Source organism: Sus scrofa, chromosome 17 (genome assembly GCF_000003025.6).
Source record: "Sus scrofa isolate TJ Tabasco breed Duroc chromosome 17, Sscrofa11.1, whole genome shotgun sequence".
In the NCBI taxonomy this organism is placed as follows: domain Eukaryota; kingdom Metazoa; phylum Chordata; class Mammalia; order Artiodactyla; family Suidae; genus Sus; species Sus scrofa.
The window spans coordinates 31,080,188-31,099,129 of NC_010459.5; the positions used below are offsets into that span (position 1 = coordinate 31,080,188).

At 49.2% G+C, this 18,942-nt stretch overlaps 1 protein-coding gene across 3 annotated transcripts in view; it reads right to left on the reverse strand.

The window, feature by feature from the left end:
* The window catches only part of NINL (ninein like), a 112,084-nt gene continuing 95,912 nt past the window's right edge, over window positions 2,771-18,942 (reverse strand). For 2 of the 3 annotated variants that reach the window (XM_005657666.3, XM_021078312.1), the window contains 7 exons: window positions 17,814-17,918; window positions 15,705-15,774; window positions 11,789-11,947; window positions 10,372-10,485; window positions 7,674-7,844; window positions 5,221-5,334; window positions 2,771-3,736 (listed from right to left, as the gene is read on the reverse strand). In XM_005657666.3, coding sequence (XP_005657723.1) covers window positions 3,545-3,736; window positions 5,221-5,334; window positions 7,674-7,844; window positions 10,372-10,485; window positions 11,789-11,947; window positions 15,705-15,774; window positions 17,814-17,918 — 925 coding nt within the window. In that variant the 3' untranslated portion in view covers window positions 2,771-3,544. The remainder of the gene's footprint in view (window positions 3,737-5,220; window positions 5,335-7,673; window positions 7,845-10,371; window positions 10,486-11,788; window positions 11,948-15,704; window positions 15,775-17,813; window positions 17,919-18,942) is intronic. The other variant, XM_021078311.1, reaches the window with a different exon arrangement.

An 18,942-nucleotide genomic window follows, 5' to 3' on the forward strand; every position in this document is an offset into this window, starting at 1 on the left:
AAATGTAAGAGTGAGAAGGCGGCTGTCTACAAGTCAGGGACAGAGGCCTCAGGAAAAACAAACCTGCTAACACCTTGATCTTGGTGTTTTAGCCTTCAGAATTGTAAGAAAATAAATGTATTTTAAGCCACTCAGTCTGTAATATTTTGTTATGGCACGGCAGCCTCTGCAAACTAATAGGTCTTAAATACATTTAAAAAAAACTATTTCCCTATTGATAGGCATCTTTTTGCTATCATAGACAAAGCTATATGAGTGAACTTGTACATACATCATTTTGTACATATATATTAACTTTGTAAAGTGTAGGATAATTGTAATTTTGAAGTTTTTTTTCCTTTTTTAGGTGCATACCCATGACATGGAATTTCCCAGGCTAGGCATCAAATCAAAGCTTCAGTTGCCAGCCACAGCCATGCAGATTCTGAGGCGTGTCTGTGACCTACACCGCAGCTCACGGCAATGCCAGATTCTTAACCCACTGATCTAACCCTCATTCTCATGGATTCTTGTCTTGTTCCTTACTGCTAAGCCACAACAGGAACTCTGGATAATTTTGATGGCTCTTGCCACAATACATTATTTGTACTGCCACCAGAAATGAATGAGTCACCACCACCACTCCCCACCCTCTACCTTTTGCTAATAGAATGTTATCTCTGTTTTGGAACTGTTACAAGAAAAATGCCAGGAACACTTGTGTGCAGGTCTTTTATGGACATGTACTTCCTTTTCTTTGGGGCAATAACTAGTAGTAAAATGGCTGGGTCATATTGTAATAACTCCTCCAAGAGTTAAGCATTTGTGAATTTTGTATTCACACCAGCCCTGTATGAGTTTCAATCCTCATATGTCCTCACCAACACTTGGTAGGATTAGCCTTTTTTTGTGTGTATGTGTCTTTTTGCTATTTCTTGGGCCACATCCGTGGCATATGGAGGTTCCCAGGCTAGGGGTCGAATCGGAGCTGTAGTCGCCAGCCTACACCAGAGCCACAGCAACGAGGGATCCGAGCCTCGTCTGAGACCTACACCACAGCTCACGGCAACGCCGGATCGTTAACCCACTGATCAAGGGCAGGGACCGGACCGGCAACCTCATGGTTCCTAGTCGGATTCGTTAACCACTGCGCCACGATGGGAACTCCAGGATTAGCCTTTTTAATTTTACCCATTCTAATAGGTATGTAGTGCTCTTTCATTGAGATTTTGATTTGCATTTCCCTAATGACTAATGATGTTGAGTATCTTTATATATTATTTGTTTGTCTTTTGTTGAGTTTTGGGATTTCTTTATATATTAGATCTGGATCTAAGTCCTTTATGAGATACATGCTTTGAGAAGATTTTCTACCAGTTTGTGGCTTGTTTATTCATTTTCTTAACAGAATCTTTTGAAGAGTAGACATTTTTGGTTTTGATAAAATTAAATTTATTCATTTGGTTTCTTTATGCTTTTGGTGTCATATCTAAGAAATTTTTTCCCCTTCATCTGGAGGTGTGATAGTGTTAGGCTTTTACACTTTTTTTTTTTGTCTTTTTAGGGCCATACCTGAGGTACATAGAGGTTCCCAGGGTAGGGGTTGAATTGGAGCTGTGGCCCTAAAAAGCAAAAAAAAAGCTTTATAAAGTATAGTTAATTTGCAATATTGTGATAATTTCTTTCTTTCTTTCTTTTTTTTTTTTTGTCTTTTAGGGCTGCACAAGTGGCACATGGAGGTTCCCAGGCTAGGGGTCGAATTGGAGCTGCAGCCACTGGCCTACACCAGAGCCACAGCCATGCGTGATCTGAGCTATGCCTGTGACCTACACCATAGCTCACAGCAACACCAGAGCCTTAACCCATTGAGTGAGGCAAATGATGATTTTGTGTTGCGATAATTTCTGCTGTACAACAAAATAATTCAGTAATACATGTTCACACGTCCACTCTTTTTCAGATTATTTTCCTATATAGATTATAGACTTTTTTTTTTCTTCTTTTTAGGCAGCACCTATGGCATATGGAAGTTCCTAGGCCAGGGAGTGAATCTAAGCCAGAGGTGTGACATACACCACAGCTTGAGCAAGGCCAGATCCTTAACTCACTGCTCATTAACCCCCTATGCTACAGTGGGAACTCCCAAGACCTTTTTTTTTGCCTTTCCCACGGCTTATGGAAGTTCCCAGGCCAAGGATCAAATCTGCCTCACAGCAGCAACCCGAGCTGCTTCAGTGACAATGCTGGATCCTTAATCCATGGAGCCACCAGGGGACTCTAAGACCTGCCTTTATAACCCATTTACTTAGTGCTATGAATTTTCCCTTAAGTACTGCTTTTGATCAACCCCCACAAATTTTAATGTTTTCTTTTTCAGTCACTTCAAGATATGTTGATTTCTTTATTGCTTTGTGGGTAAGTTCAGTTCCCAAATATTTGGGGATTTTCCAGATACCATTCTGGTCTTGAGTTCTGATTTAGAAGAACCGACTTTAAGCTGTTGAGTCCTCCTATCCAAGATCTGCTCTTTCCATCTATCCTGATGCTTTAAGATTTTTCTCACTCAAGCAAGTGTAACATATACAGACAGGAGGTGCAGCAGCTTAAGGACAGCAGTTGCCTTCAGGAAGGGGAAAGAGTTTGAGTGCAATAGAACAGGGTCTGTGCTTCTATCCAGAACGTGGTAGCAGAATGGTTTTAGTATATCCAGTTGATAGGTAGATGAATGTTTCTTATAAAACTAATTTTCTATATCTTTGAAATATAATTTAAAAAATACTTAGGCATTAGATCAGTTTTAATAGAAAAGGACTTTATTGCAAATACAGTGATTCTTCATATAACAGTAGTTTACTCTGATAAACCAAATGACCATAATTTATGTATATTTTGGATATAAAACTATACTTTTTTTTTTTTTTACATATAATGTACACGTTCCAGTGTGATAACATTTCAATGAGGAAAAGATGGCATTCACAGTAGCTGCCATCCTCCCTGAGTCCACAGGCCTGAAGTACAAGCACTGCCCAGATCTCCCTGAGGTGGGGAGGCCCTGTCACAGGCATGTCCCCTCCTCTTATCACCAGCTGACAGTCACAGGAGGTGAAGCATCTCTGCAGTGTTTGTACTGACCCACCATGGAGAATGCTGACTAAACCCAAAGCAGTGAGTGAAATGGTAAAACTGTACAGAGCCCTGATTTTGCATTTTAATGCAGCCAAGGTCAGAAGTACAACACAAATTATTTTTACAGTTTACCTTGCTGAGGGCCCCCATAATCTGTTTCACCAGTAAAGTAGAAAAATTAGGAATGTTACCTAGGAAAATTACCCAGGACCGACCCAGGACCGATTAAAAAAAAGTTACTTTTTTCCCCACATGTCTGTTTCCCCAGCATGTGGCACACAATAGACCTTGATTAAACATTTGTGGGCTGAATAGAGAACCATAGTGCTCACTTGTCCAGAGGTGCATGGACAACGAACCCAGAAATCGGGGCGTCACAGCGGCTTACTTTTAAAAGATGTTCTTTCGAAATGAACTCCCGGAAGAAAAGCAGTCTTTACACAGAGAGGGCTGCTGAAGCGATCTTACTGAGTAGTTTGTTGAGAGCTCTAACTTTTTCTTCCAAGAAGCGGGACTTTTTCTCGGCTCCTCGTTGCCTCTCTTCAGTGACCTGAAGTGCTTTCGTCAGTTGAGCATTTTCCACATAGAGCTCCTTGAGCAGCAAATCAGAGCGTGTGTTCTTTTCAAACTGGAGAGGGAAAAAGGCACCCTTTACTGTGAATCTAGTGCAGAAATGCCGCGTGACCCACTTGCCCCTCCTCATCTTTTGTTCAAACCACAGTATGGGGATTCTTACAAATTGGAAACAAACATTGAATGTCATGACAATTTTTGTTATCCTGGCAGGAGAGAGGAACTTGAAAATCTGGTAAACTATGTGGTACAAAAAATTTAACTTTGCACAAGTCAATTTTACCATGAAATAAAGAGAAAAAGAGCAAAATACATAGGCCTCCAAAAGGATTGCTCAGTGCACTGTAAAACAAGGGTACTGTCAAGGGTACCCCCAAATGTCTGATTCATCTCTGTGTGCTCTGCAGGCCTGTCACATCACCCAGGACACACTGAGGCACTGTGGTCACCACACGACAGCTGTGGGGGTTTCAGCGATGGGGACACAAAGCCATACTGGCCAAGATGTGAGACACAGGGGTCCTGGTCTTGAGCTTTGTGAGCAGCATGGAATTCATTCACTCCACTGGAGCCCCGTGGGCCTGGCGCTCCCTGAGCAAGAGCCCTGCTCCCATAGGGTGTGCGCCCTGTAACAGAGGAGCCAGAACGAAATGGGCATGCGGGGTCAGATGGGGGATGTGCTGAGAAGACCCAGGAGGGGACACAGCTGAGACTGTGAAGACAGGGTTTCGCTGATGATGGAACAGATCACCAGCGCGGGGCTGGTGAGGCTGTCTGGTGGGAACGTTCCAGCAGAGGCTGACATGGGAGGTGGAGCTGACCTGCTGGCTGGGCCTGGTGCTGAGGGGAGGGGCTTAGGGCCCACAGAGCCCTGAAGGCCACTGTCAAAAGTGAAGTTTTACTGAGGGACATGGAAAGACTGGTGGTTCTGAGCAGAGGGCCAGGGTAGGAGTGGGGGCCAGGGAGAGGTGGTGGGCTGTGCATCTGTGCTGAAGCATCCTTGAGGGGGGCATGCAAGGGGAGGGATCTCCCAGGACTCCAGGGTGGGCAGGAAGGTGAAAGCAAGCAGCCCTGAGGGTTCTCCTGTGAAGAGGAGCAGAGGGGGTAGGAGGCACAGGCGTATGCATCTCTTGTCTTCCAGTGAAACAAGCACAACCTCCAGCAGAGGAGCTCAACACCCCCGACAGCAGTAGCCTCAGGATTTACCCCAGGTGAGCAGGCAGCTGAGGGTGTATCAGGAGAAGTTGGGGAGTCTCAAGAGTCTGACAGCCAGGAGGGAAGAGGGGGCACATTGGAGCCAGCAGAGGGGTGCCAAGGAGGGGGCAGCATGAGCGGCTCTGCCTCCGGGAACTTGGTCACTGCAAGGAAAGTGTTTCTGCAGAGCCTCACACTTGATTCCTCAGAGCACCAAAAGTAACCTGCAGGGCAGCCTCTCCCCTCCCTGTCTCTGCAGTTCCACAGGAACACCAGGTGCTCTGGGTCCTGTCTCCCACCATCAGCCCCTGGAAGGGACTGGAATGATGGGCGGCCGTCACTCACCTGCTCCTTCAGCTCACCCACTTTTTCTTGGAGGAGCACTTCCACATTCTTCAAAATCATTTCCATCTCCTCTACCCGCTCCTCTGTGGCTTTCAGCTGTTTCTCATGGGCTTCCTGCAGAAGGGGTTAGAGAGCAGTGCCATATACCCGAGGAAGAGCCATCTCGGAAATTAGACGAAGGGCACCCATCTGAGCACATGGAAAGGGGCTTGTCCACGGGGAGCATAGGGAAAGGACACAAGCCCCAGAGCTGCATTTTTCGAGTTTAGTCAGCTTTGTCCTAGCATCTTTTTGCTTTTTAGGGCTGCACCCGTGGCATATGGAAGTTCCCAGGCTAGGGGTCGAATTGGAGCTACAGCTTCTGGCCTACACCACAGCAACAGCAAGGCAGGATCTGAGACACATCTGTGACCTACATCACAGCTCATGACAATGCCAGATCCTTAACCTAATGTGCAAGGCCAGGGATCGAACCCGCAACCTCATGGTTCCTAGTCAGATCCGCTTTTGCTGTGCCACAATGGGTACGCCTGTTCTAGCATCTTAAGCCTAAATAAATCCAAACTGAGTGTCCCCAAACATGTTAGTCTTTCTAAAGGATTTTTGACTAAATTTTTAATTTTTAAAACTAAAATGAATTTTAATATAGAAAATGAAGATAGCATTTTGCAAATTTATGGCTCAGAGGGTACCTGAGGAAATCAGTGTGTTATACTTTGAGAGATGAAATGCTAGTAGAGCTTGTATACCAAAATGGAAAAATTAAATGATTACCAAGGTAATGCAGGTCAGGGATCAAAGGTTAAGGGTCACACATTAAAAAATCCAAAAGGGAGTTCCCGTCGTGGCGCAGTGGTTAACAAATCCGACTAGGAACCATGAGGTTGCGGGTTCGGTCCCTGCCCTTGCTCAGTGGGTTAACGATCCGGCGTTGCCGTGAGCTGTGGTGTAGGTTGCAGACGCGGCTCGGATCCCTCGTTGCTGTGGCTCTGGCGTAGGCCGGTGGCTACAGCTCCGATTCAACCCCCAGCCTGGGAACCTCCATATGCCGGGGGAGCGGCCCAAGAAATAGCAACAACAACAACAACAACAAAAAGACAAAAAAAAAAAAAAAAAAAAAATCCAAAAGGACAGCTGCATCATGATCTCACTAGTGTTTCTTTTTTTTTCTTTTTTTTTGCCTTTTCTAGGGCCACTCCCACAGCATATGGAGGTTCCCAGGCTAGGGATCTAATCGGAGCTGTTGCTGCTGGCCCATGCCAGAGCCACAGCAACGCAGGATTCAAGCCGTGTCTGTGACCTACACCACAGCTCACGGCAACGCTGGATCTTCAATCCACTGAGCAGGGCCAGGGATCAAACCTGCAACCTCATGGTTCCTAGTCGGATTCGTTAACCACTGAGCCATGATGGGATCTCCCTCACTAGTGTTTCAGTTGTGCCTCCCTTTGGGTAAACTTGAACATTTCGGCAGATATTCAAGCAGCTTTTTTAGTAAGGTTTTTACACAACTACTATTGCTGTTCCCACAATCACCTGCTAGAGGTGGCTCAGTGCTGAGAACACTGTAGGTTACACTTTGGGGAATGCTCTTCTGGCTTGTTTCCAGCAGCCACACCCTCCTCCTTGCACCCTGGACCTTGAGTACTCCTGACTAAATTTGTTTTGTCAATATCTGTCATAACCTAAGTTTCCTCCAGCATAATGTTTTTGCATAATGCTGAAAGGCTATTCTTTGTTAGAATTTGTGTTTTACAAACGTCGACTTTCATCTGCATTTCCAGCCTCCTCCAATCCCTTCCTCAAGAATGTGCTTCACCCTGGCTCCAGATCGCCAGTCCCCTGCCCCAATGAACTTTCAGGACTGAGCCATGTCCCACAGGCTGCACACTTTCAAGGTGCCCGCTGTAGCCTCCAGAGAATGCTTTGGGGTGGGAACCACAGCCAACAGAATGTCACAGAAACTGAGGCACACAGAGGTCACTGGAAGGGGTGGTAGAACCAGGAGCCAGGCCTCTGCAGTGCACGCTCTGAGCCACTGTCTTACTGCCCCTTAAGAAGTGACTGCTTCTATGTCTCTAGACACCTAGGGCAGCTCCAGACACACAGTGGGGCTCCTGGAGTCCATCACTGCACCGACCTCTTGTCCAACCTCTGGCCCCATCTTAAACACACCAAGCACAGCCCACATCAGACAGCCTACCTTGGGGCTCTGCACCCTCACAGGGCTACATAGGCGGGCCCTGCCCATCGCCTCCCTCATGGCCCCTCCAGCACCCCCAGTTCTTGGCGAAGGTCAGTCCCACAGCTTCCGCACAACCAGTCCTCACACAGTGGGAGAGCTGTCGGGCTGTCCTCCCCTTGGTGCTTGGGCAGCTTTTGGCTAAGTGACCAGAGATCCAACTTCGCCCTCCCTGTCACCCTCAGTTGGCCCTTGGCCTGTCCTCACTTACCCGCTGCGTTTCCAGTCGCCTCCCCTCCTCTTCCCGGAGCTGCCGAGCCGCCTGTCGCTCCCCATCCAGCAGCCGCTGCAGCTCAGCCACGCGGCCCTGAGGCACCAGCTGCCCCACCTGCTCCTGCAGCCGTTGGACCTCGAGGGCGTGCTGGGACCTCGCCAAACTCAGCTGCCCAGGAGAAGGCACAGCAGTTGTGAGGTCCAAGGTCACTATCAGACATTAAGGCTACATTTTTACCAGGGAGGACAGCGCAGGCACCCTCACCCCTGCATCTGCAGCAAAACCCACGTTTATCTGAACCTGACGCCTGAACCCCATTCAAGCTGGTGCTTCTGCATAGCAAGAGCCAGGAAAACATGCTTGTGATCTTCTACATGACCTCACACTGGATCCTGGGAGCATCACTTTACACTCTGTCCTGTTAACTTTTCGGGTACTACTGGAGTCTTAGGCCTTTAAAACTGTGACCCATGCCAGCTGCATGTAGCAAGCAGACCTCCTCTTGGTGGAGTTTATGCTCCTGAGACTTGGCTGTGGCCAGGGTCCTGGGGGTGGTGACTAGTGACTGACAGGAGCCTGGGAGCATGAGTGGTCAGACCATGGCACTGGCTCCCTGTGCACAAAACCCACTGGATCCTTGGTACCAAGCTGCATGGGAGCCTGGTTGAGGAGCACTTGGGAGGCCAGATCTCAACACCATTAACGTACATCACAGACTCTGGAGGCTTCGTGTGGAACACAGAATTTCCCCAACATCCCATGGAGTGGGAGGCAATGGTTCCACCAGGGGTCATGCTTAGGGTAGGCCAGAGGAGGAGGGAGCCAGTGACTCTGGGGCAAGAGTGAGGCTGTGAATCTGCAGCCCTGCTTCCCTCACTGTCATGTCCCCAAGAGGCCACCCAGGTGGTTCTCTAGGACCAGTCCTCCCAGAGACACACCTGCCACACTGTGTCAGCAGGGCAGCACTTTGGGATGAAAAGAGCAGGGATGGCTCTAAACACACCCTTCCTCTGTGAGCATGTGCACAGCCCCAGGTGCATGCTCAAAAGCTCCTCTGCTGGCACTCTTGGCATCAAGTGCCCCCCCACCCAGCCCCCTTATGTGGCAAGATGCAGGTGGAGGCTGGACCAGCTCCAGAGGCCCTGCTTGGCTGCCACATAGGAAGGCAGGACATCCCTAGAAGAGCAGTGGGGCCACCATAGCCAGGAATCCAGGGCTTTAGCGCTCTGGGTGCTGGTGTGGCAGGAATTTTCCCTTGGGCAATAGGGGCTGTGCCCTCCCCCAAATCCAGGCTGGACCAGCAGAATGTGGGGCAACCATGCTCTGCAATCCCCAGTGTGGTCCTTGGAAGCCTGGCAGCTCGCCTGATCCTCTTGGGGCACCTGGTTGCTGCGCCATGGGAACCCCATGCCACAGAGAGGCCAGTGCGTGTGCCACCAGGCCCCTAAGTGAGCCCTCTTAGAAGCTGGACCCCCCTGCTGGACCTGTGACCTCAGAACCACTCACAACACACCAGTGACAACTCTCCCTGCTGTGTGGCTCCATCTACACCCTCACCTCTGCACACCCCAGGCGCCCTGTCAGTTCCTTCCCTTCTCTCACACTCTCATCCCCATGTGTTACGGGATGTGTTCCTCAGTCATATGTCCTCCTCTAAGTCACAAAACTGGGAAGTCAGCTGGTGGCCCTGCAGCCTGCTCAAGGACAGCATCTCCTGTGACAGTGGCTGAGCATGGGGCACCCTTCCGCAGCGGGTGTGGACACCACGGGCACCCAGCCCTTCTGCCAGCAGTAGATCTGACTCCTCAGCCTCACAAAGGGCTCAAACTAGTCAAAGCAGTTTCTCAAGTTTCTCTTGCACTAAAAACAGAGAGGGAAGCTCCCAATACACAGAGGTGCCTAGGGGAAAGCACCTGCTTACAGCGGGAGGGCGGAACCCAGGCCAGACTGACCCCTCTGCAACCTGAGGCCATCTGAAAAGTGACATCTCACACCAGGTCACCATGGCCAAGTCCAGGAGTCGGACCAGGGCTAGTGGGGAAGCCGGTGCAAAGGCTCAGCAGAGGCATGTGGGTTAGAGACCTTCTCCCATAGCCCCTTCCCCCACTCTAGCACCTGGTCTCCAAGCACACTCCATGTTCACACTGGACGTCTGGCTGCCAGGGCCTCTCACACTGTCACCTCCCTTCTCTCCTCCTGCTCAAGCACCCTGCTCCTCAGAAGAGCCAGCTCCTCTGTATCCTTGTGCCTCACGCTGTCAGGCACCTGCCAGCCCTGCTCACTCTTGTCTGCCCCACTGGGAACTCCTACCTCCCAACCTGGTACCTCCTGAGCTTGCTGCCCACTGAACAAACAGCAGCACGGGAGAGAGGGCAGAGGAGTGGTGGACACCCACAGGTGTGTGACGCCTGGGCTCCATGGGGCACCGCTGTGGTCCCTGGCTCCTCCAACTATGTGGGGCACACCCAGAGGCGCTGCTGTGGCCTCCTTCCCTTCTGTGTAAGCAGAGGTCTTCACATGGTCACCCCAAGTCGACCTGCACCTAGACGAGGTCCTACTCAGTTCCGGATCTGGCAGGTGCCCTCAACTGTGTGACCTCAGCCAGCCCAATGACGCTGCTGGCTGGCCCAGTCCCGGCCAGGCTGCCAGGAGTGAGAGGGACACCTCCCTGGCCGGGACCACCGTGCACACCCACCTGGTCCTGACTTTCTTCGAGGGCCTCTCTCAGCTGTGACTGTGCCAGTCTCAGGCTCTGACGTTCCTCAGTCACGTGTCCAAGTTCAAGTTCAAGTTTCTGGATTTGCTTACTCTGTTTTAAAAATCAATTTTACAAGTATATGAACTATCGTAGCAATGTGACACGTTTAATGCAGAAACTTCAGAAAAGCAAGAATTACAAAATTTAAGTCGCCCACGATCCCAGCAGTCTGAGAACCACACCCGACGTGCTGTATCTTGTGGCCCCTCCTCCACACACACACATTCTTGTCACTACGACATCTTACGCTCTGCGAATTTCCCTCCTATTATATCTTGAGCATTAAACACTCTTTGAAACTTTTTTAAGGGACACACCAGTGGCATATGGAAGTTCCCAGGCTAGGGGCTGAATTGGAGATGCATCTGTGACCACGGGAATGTCAGATCCTTAACCCAATGAACGAGGCCAGGGATTGAACCTGCATCCTCATGGATGCTAGTCCAATTCTTTTTTTTTTGTCTTTTCTAGGGCCGCACCCATGGCATATAGAAGTTCCCAGGCTAGGGGTCAAATCAGAGCTGTAGCCACTGGCCTACGCCACAGCCACAGCCACACGGGATCCGAGCTACATCTGTGACCTACACCACAGCTCATGGCAACGCCAGATCCTTAACCCACTGAGCGAGGCCAGGGATCAAACCTGCAACCTCAAGGTTCCGAGTCGGATTCATTAACCACTGAGCCATGACGGGAACTCCCGCTAGTCCAGTCTTAAGCCACTGAGCCACAAATGGGAACTCCAGTTTTTCATTTTCTTGTTGTTGTTTTTTGTATGTTTGTTTGTTTGTTTTGCCACCCTGTGGCATATGGAGTTCCTGGGCTCAGATCTGAACTGCAATTGCGACCTACACTGCAGCTACGGCAACGGTAGATCCTTTAAGCCACTGTGCTGGGCCGTGGACTGAACCTGTGTCCTGGCTCTGCAGAGACGCTGCTGATCTGTTGTGCCAAAGTGGAAACTCCAAAAAAATAGTTTTAATGGCTGCACCATCATTTATTGACTTGTTCAGTGCTGTAAACGGTTCGAGCTAATTCCAATTCTGTTTCGCTGTTATAAACACTACAGCAATGTAAATATTTCCAGCTAAGCCTACACACATTGCTCAGGAAAATTCCCACAAGCAGAATCACGCAGTCAGAGCACACTGACGTTCCTGACACTCTTGATGGATATTTTGCCAAACTGTCATCCAGAGAGGTTGTACCAATTACCTTCCTATCATCAGGATTTAATTCCTTTCTACTTCTTCTAGATTCTAGGCTTTGCAAAAGCTGCTCCAGGCACATGGGGCTGTTTCTGACCTATTTTAGGCCAGCCTGCCTGCTCCTCTCTGCCCCACGGGCCACTCACCTGCAGCTCCTCCTGGCGCACCACCCCCTCCAACCTCCCTGTCAGCAGCTGAATCATGATGCGATTCTTCTCATTCTGGGCCTGGTGGGTAGAGGCCTCTTCTCCCAACTGCAGGACCCTGTCGTTGAGCTGGGACAATTCAGCCTTGCATTTCTGACTCTAGAGCAAATATGGTTAAAACACAGATGAAAAAGTCATTTTTTAAACCAGCAGCTTTCCAGTGGTTCTTAACCAGGGACGCTCTTGCTCCCCAGGGGATGCTTGGCGATGTCTTGAGACACTTTTGGTTATCACGGCTGGTGGGCGGGGGCTCCTGCTGGCAACTAGTGGGTGAGGCACCTGGCATCCTCAAACAGAGTGACCAGGAGTTCCTGTCATGGCTCAGTGGTTAACGAATCTGACTAGCATCCATGAAGATGTAGATTCGATCCCTGGCCTTGCTCAGTGGGTTAAGGATCCGGCATGGCCATGATCTGTGGTGTAGGTTGCAGATGCAGCTTGGATCCTGCATTGCTGTGGCTGTGGTGTAGGCTGGCAGCTACAGCTCCAATTCAGCCCCTAGCCGGGAACCTCCATATGCCACGGGTGCGGCCCTAAAAAGCAAACACAAACAAAAACACAGTGACTGGTTCTCAGACCACAGGGCAGAGGCTGAACTCCAGTCCATCCCAGAAGCCGCAGGCGCCCCTGTTCAGAGGACTGGCTTGGTTTTCTCAATTCCCCCATGGTTATTTCTATATTCCTAACACTGTCTTAAGCAATGTGAAGGAAAAAAACCCCAGTTAAACTTGAGACACATGAATCTCTTAAAAGTCTCCTGATCGCTGTCATTAAACACAATCCCCCCTCCAGGGTCCTGGGGTAGGGGACGCACTGATGAAGTCGCCTGCTTTGGGGATGGGATGCTGGGCCACAAGCGGTGCCACCTGGGATGAAACAGCTGAGGAAGGGGATGCAGGTACACACGGGAGCCCACTATTCCAACTGTGTGTCACACAAACCTTCACATAAACCACCTTTTCAAAAAAAAAAAAAAAGAAACCAACCAACCAAACAAAAAAACACATCTTCAGAGTTCCCATCATGGCGCAGTGGTTAACGAATCCAAATAGGAACCATGAGGTTGCAGGTTCGATCCTTGGCCTTGCTCAGTGGGTTAAGGATCCGGCGTTGCTGTGAGCTGTGGTGTAGGTCACAGACATGGCTTGGATCTGGCGTTGCTCTGGCTGTGGCGTAGGCCAGCGTCTATAGCTCCAATTTGACCTCTAGCCTGGGAACCTCCATGTGCCGTGAGTGCAGCCCTAGAAAAGACAAAACAAACAAACAAACAAAAAACCCCACATCTTCCCTCATCTGCTTTTTCCCAGCAGCTGCTCCAGAGGCCGAGGGCCCCTGTGTCTTAGTGCAGCTTCCCACACGACCAAGCAGCATGTCACCATCACCCCAGGGCCGAGTGTTCCCACCCCATCAGGAACTCACTTGTGTTTGTTACACTCTGTCCTGAAAATCAGAGCTGTTCTCAATATCAACCCCACCTCCTTGTCCTCTGCGCCTTGACATCACTGACAACCAGAAATAGAAGCTTCCTTCACCTCCTGGAAGGGCCATTTGAGTGATTTCCTTCCACTCATCTTTAATGTTTCAAGTCTTTGTTTGGAAAGAGGGGATTAAGGTAAAAGGAGATTAAAAAAAAAAAATGGCCCAGCCCACAAATTGCTTTCATTTAAGTCAGGGGACAGCAACCAAGGCTATGCAGGGTGGGGGGACAGTCTGTGCACATTCCTGACCAGCAGGCCGGCCCACCCATCAGCAGAGCCCAAGTCCAATGTGACAATGATGTCCTAATGAGAGACGAGGACACAGACCCATCCGAGGGACAACCTTGTGAAGACACAGGCAGAGGACAGCAGTGTACAAGCCGAGGAGAGGGACCTCAGAGGAAACCAGCCCTGCCCTGATCCTGGCTTTCTAAGCACGAGAACTGTCAACTATGCAGAAATAAACTTTTGCTGTATCAGCCACTCACTCTGGGGTGCTTTGTTAGAGCAGCCCTAGCAAACTAATGCTGATATTTTCCTGAGTTCCATAAAATGTTACCACTGGGGAAATGGGCAAAGTGAATATACTTCTTATAACCACATGTGAGTCTGCAATTATCAAGAAGAATTTCAGTTAAACAAGAATGACACATCCCAGCTTGTGTCTTTTCCTCCTTAATAGTTTAGTCCAAAAGCAGTAAATGAGGCCGAGCGCAGAAGGCATTTGTTTATGGGGCTAAGGGAGGTCAGCATTGAAACAGAGTGAGCAGGGCATTTATGCATGGAGTAAGGGGGGCTGACCAAATAGTAAGTATTTGGTATACTTTTCACTGCTAGAAGCATGAGTTTTATATACATAAAAAGGGAGAAAACTAGAATTGTTCCTGTGATGTGGAGTGGGAATGGCAGACATGAGTTTGAAGTTGTGGTTTTCAATAGGGAGACACAGATAACAAATCCCCCTGAAACTATGTGCAAGGGAGCATAATAAACATACATACACTCCCTAGTTCTATCCACTGCCTGGACATGGTGCTGCCCCAAGAGCAATGAGCACTCTGATAGCCCAGTCTTGGTCTCTAAATACCATTCTGGGCTGAACATCTCCAAGGGCACATGGAGAAATGGCTGCTTCCTGGGCTGAGCTGGGAGAGTAGTAGATGAACCTGGGATATTGGAAAGCAAGAAAATGCTCAAAGAATGACCTGGACCTGTCAGGAGGATGTAAAGATCACCTTGAGGGGGTTCTCATTGGCCAAATCTGGGACATTTGGGCATGAAAATAAATACTGATGGAAACATAACCTATTGAATAAAACAGGAATCTATGATAGTAGTGATGATGTGAATGAATAACTAAATGGAGAGAAGAGAAAGCTCTTCCTTACACTAGAACACCCATTAATAAGAGTTCCTGTTGTGGCGCAGCAGAAACAAATCTGACTAGGAACCATGAGGTTGTAGGTTCAATCCCTGGCCTCGCTCAGTGGGTTAAGGATCTGGTGTTGCTGTGAGCTGTGGTGTAGGTTGCAGACCTACAGACCTACTAGCTGCAGATGTGGCATGGATCTGGCATTGCTGTGGCTGTGAGGTAGGCCAGCAGCTGTAGCTCCAATTGGACCCCTAGGCTGGGAACCTCCATATGCTGTGGATGCGGCCCTAAAAAGCAAAAAAAGCAAAAAAAAAAAAAAAAAACCAACCCAAAAAACCCAAAAAACACCCATTAATCAATACACAAGGAGGGTGGGACTAGTCACCAACTGGCCACCATCACAATAGTAACTGATCCACCAAGAAACAGGAAGCTAAAACATGTGGATGAAACCGATGGGGAGCAGGTCATTCTTAGCATATCAAAGTTGCTCCCCATAAAATACTCAGTAACTATAAAGTGGGAAGTAACTGTGTGGAGAAACCTGGCCAACACTACCTGACCAAAAATCTAAATTGACATCACCAGTCACAGGACAGATGCTCGTGTGCTCAGACAGGGTGGCCGCAGAGAAAGACAGAGCATCACGCTGGGGATATTCCCACCAAAAGTTCCTAATCTGAATCCAGTCACAGGGAAGCATCAGACAAGCCAAAATAACTGCCTATAACTTTCAAAAGCACCTTGTCCCAACAACCAAGGGCAGAAAGACTGAAGGAGATGGAAGCTACATGTGGTTCTGGATGAGTTTCAGGCGTGGCTGATGGGGCAGTTGCACATCCATACTGATTTCTTAATTTGGGCGGGAGCGGGTGATGGATCAGCAACTCATTCTCGAGTCTTTCAGAAAAAAGCTGTGTGCTTCCTTTTTGTAAGTTTGAGATTATTTCAAAATAATGGAAAGGGGAGGGTGGCGCCAGCTTCATGGCAGGTGTCAATACTTGACCTGTGTGCAGAGCTCCTCCATCTCAGAGCAGGCCTTTTCCTTTTCTCTCTTTAAAACCTCAATTTCCTTCCTGTGGAAGAAGCAAAGTTAAAAGGATCACTAATCAGCCAGTTTTTCCCCTGGTCATCCCTCACTGCCACCATGGCTACTTGGATTTATATACCTGCTCCTGGTACCCTACAGCCACCACTGCTGTCACGGTCCTACGTGATTGCTGCTGCTACTGCTGCTGGTCCAGGTGGGTCCCAGCCTCGGCACTGGAGGAACCCTGCCAGCACTGGAGCAAACCATCTGTGACATTCCTCTTCTTTTTTCTTTTTTTTTTTTGTATTTTCTAGGGCCGCAACTGCAGCATATAGAGGTTCCCAGGCTAGGGATCTAATCAGAGCTGTAGCGGCTGGCCTACACCATAGCCACAGCAACACAGGATCCAAGCCGCATCTGCGACCTTCATCACAGCTCACGAACATGCTGGATCCTTAACCCACTGAGCGAGGCCAGGGATAGAACCTGCAACCTCATGGTTCCTAGTCGGATTCGTTAACCACTGAGCTACAATGGGAACTCCTGTCCGTGACATTCCTCAATCGAACACTTTGGTATCTGTCTAGCACATGTGACTGCCCTTCATGCCCAGTAGTATGAAGACAACACAGCCTTATATCTGCTGACCTCTGCTGTCAAAGGGGTCCCAGCAACAAACTTAGGAAAAAATGGTTCTTAGAGGGAAAAAACCTTTCAGATTTCAGAAGCTGAAACCCCAGCCACGACTGTAACCAGAGCCACAGCAGTGACTACGCTGGATCCTTAACTCCTGAGCCACAAGGGAGCTCCAAGCTTATTTGTTTTTTCTTTTTTGGCCACCCCCATGGCATATGGAAGTTCCTAGGATAGGGATCGAATCTGAGCCAGAGCTGTGACCTACACCACCACTGTAGCAATGCCAGATCCTTAACCCACCGCACTGAGCCAGGAATCGAACTGGTGCCTCCACAGAGACAAACCATATCATTAACCTATTGTACCACAGTGGGAACTCCTAAGCTTATCTTGAATTTCATTTAAAAAGGAGTGCTCTTGCAGCTCAGTGGGTTAAGGATCTGGTGTTGTCATTGCTGTGGTGTGGGTTTGATCCCTGGCCCAGAACTTCTACATGCTGCAAAGATGGCCAAAATAATAATAACAGTAATAATAGTAACAATAAAAAGGCCAAAGAAACCATCCTAAGATGAGGCCACAAGGGAGCTCCAAGCTCCCTTCTGGTGGTGAAAACAGAAATCCATTGACTGGCCCCTGCACCTTCCACTACACACACAGCCCCTCCGACCTCAGTGCTCAGGAGCTGCCCCTGACCACTGACTCTCAACTCACTGAAGTCGACAGACCAGGAATGAAGCTTGGAGAAGAGCACAGCTGAAACCACTGTCAGGTCAAGAACACAGATTCTACTCTCCAGGAAGGCTGCAGGAGTACTTCTTGCCCCTGCAAAAATGCCCCTGAGCCCTAAGCACAATGTGGAGCATTTCTGTAGGGTAAGGAGTGCTTGTCTGGCGACTCCAGAGGCAAGCAGGCCTGCTGGCACTGGTCATGGTGATGCTGACCTGGCCGACCTCCTACCTCTGAGCCTGAGGAGCTTAGGAATCAAGGTGACATGTGCAAGGAAGTCCAAGCCCTCCTGGGCCTGACAAGGCTGGTCAGAGGACAGCACGGCTCACCACTTAACAGTTTCCAGAAGGCAGGTTATCTGTGAACACTGCCCAGTTTCTTTTTTCTTCTTTTTAGGGCCACACCTGCAGCATATGGAAGTTCCCAGGCTAGGGGTCAAATCCAAGCTGCAGCTGCCAGCCTACACCACAGCCACAGCAACACCAGATTCAAGCTGCCTCTGTAACCTATGCCGCAGCTCACAGCAACTCTAGATCCTTAACCAACTGAGTGAGGTCAGGGATCAAACCCACATCCTCACGGACTGGTTAGGTTAGGTTCTTAAACTGCTGAACTACAAAGGGAACTCCCTTCCCACTTTCTACAGCAATGCCTTCTAAGCTTCTACAAAGAGCAAACCATGTCATGGGCTAGGAGGTCAGGTGGGACAAGAGACGGCAGTACCTCTGTGCATCCTCTGTCCTTTTGGCAGCTTCAAGCTCTTGCTGGATCCTTCCTAGCTCATTTTTCAAAAGAGTGTTTTCTTCAGAAAGCTTATCCAATTCAATTCTGCATGAGAAATTTAAAAAAGAAAGAAGAGTGGGAACTCCAGGAGCTGGTCACCACCTGCAGCCTGGTCTTGCAGCTGCAGGTCGTGGCCATTCAGCAGCCACACCTCCCCTTCCCTGGAGGAGGGCACAGGGAACGCTCCCCCCCTCTTCTATAGCCAGTGTTAACATGCATCTTCCAAGAGCTAAACTGCCGAAAACAGAGCTTTTGTAGCTTCTAAAACGGTTACACAATCAACAGCTCACTCATGTATTCAGCACCTTGGTTCTCTGTCTTGAACTCTGACCTGTTCCTGCGTCTTATAACCTCCACTGGAATGTGAGCGTGCCCATGCTGGCACTAGTGCAAGATGCTGGGTGTGAATCCTTGGTCCTTGCAAGGGTAGTAGCCTCCCAGGGAACTGCAGCGTGCAGCCAGGAACCTGGGGAATCAGGAGGCTGAATCCCACGAGGACATGCATCCTACACCCTCAGGTCAGCCCTGGGAGCAGCTGGGAAGACGCCTACATCAGTGACCCAATGTGGAGCCTTCGGTGCGAAGAGCAAGAGCTGGCCCAGCAGCTGCCTGGACCACGTCTGCCTGGTACCCCTCACTTCCAATCTCTTGGAGCCTCTCTGGGAAGGCAACCCCATGGACGTGCGGCAGATGAACAGATGACCAATAAAGATCACGGCTTAAAACCCATGCTGGCTGCCCAGAGAATCCATCCTCAATACATGGTGGTCTCACTGACATTCATTCTCCTAAGCAGGACCCTACTGGGCATTAGCTTCCAATTTTTCAGTCTGAAAGTACTCAAAGCCACAGGATCTCATAAGTTTATTTTATATATTATTCTTATAATATCAAGCTAAGCATGTAATATATGCTCAACACAAGTCAGCAGAATTTTAAAAGCAAGGAAGGGCTTCAACCACAGGAGAGACACAAGTGAGGTCTGTGTTTTGAACTGTCATTCCAGCTCCAGGGTGGAAAACAGTGATTCAAGGCAGGTGTGTGTGAGCAGTGGGTGTGGTGGGGGCGG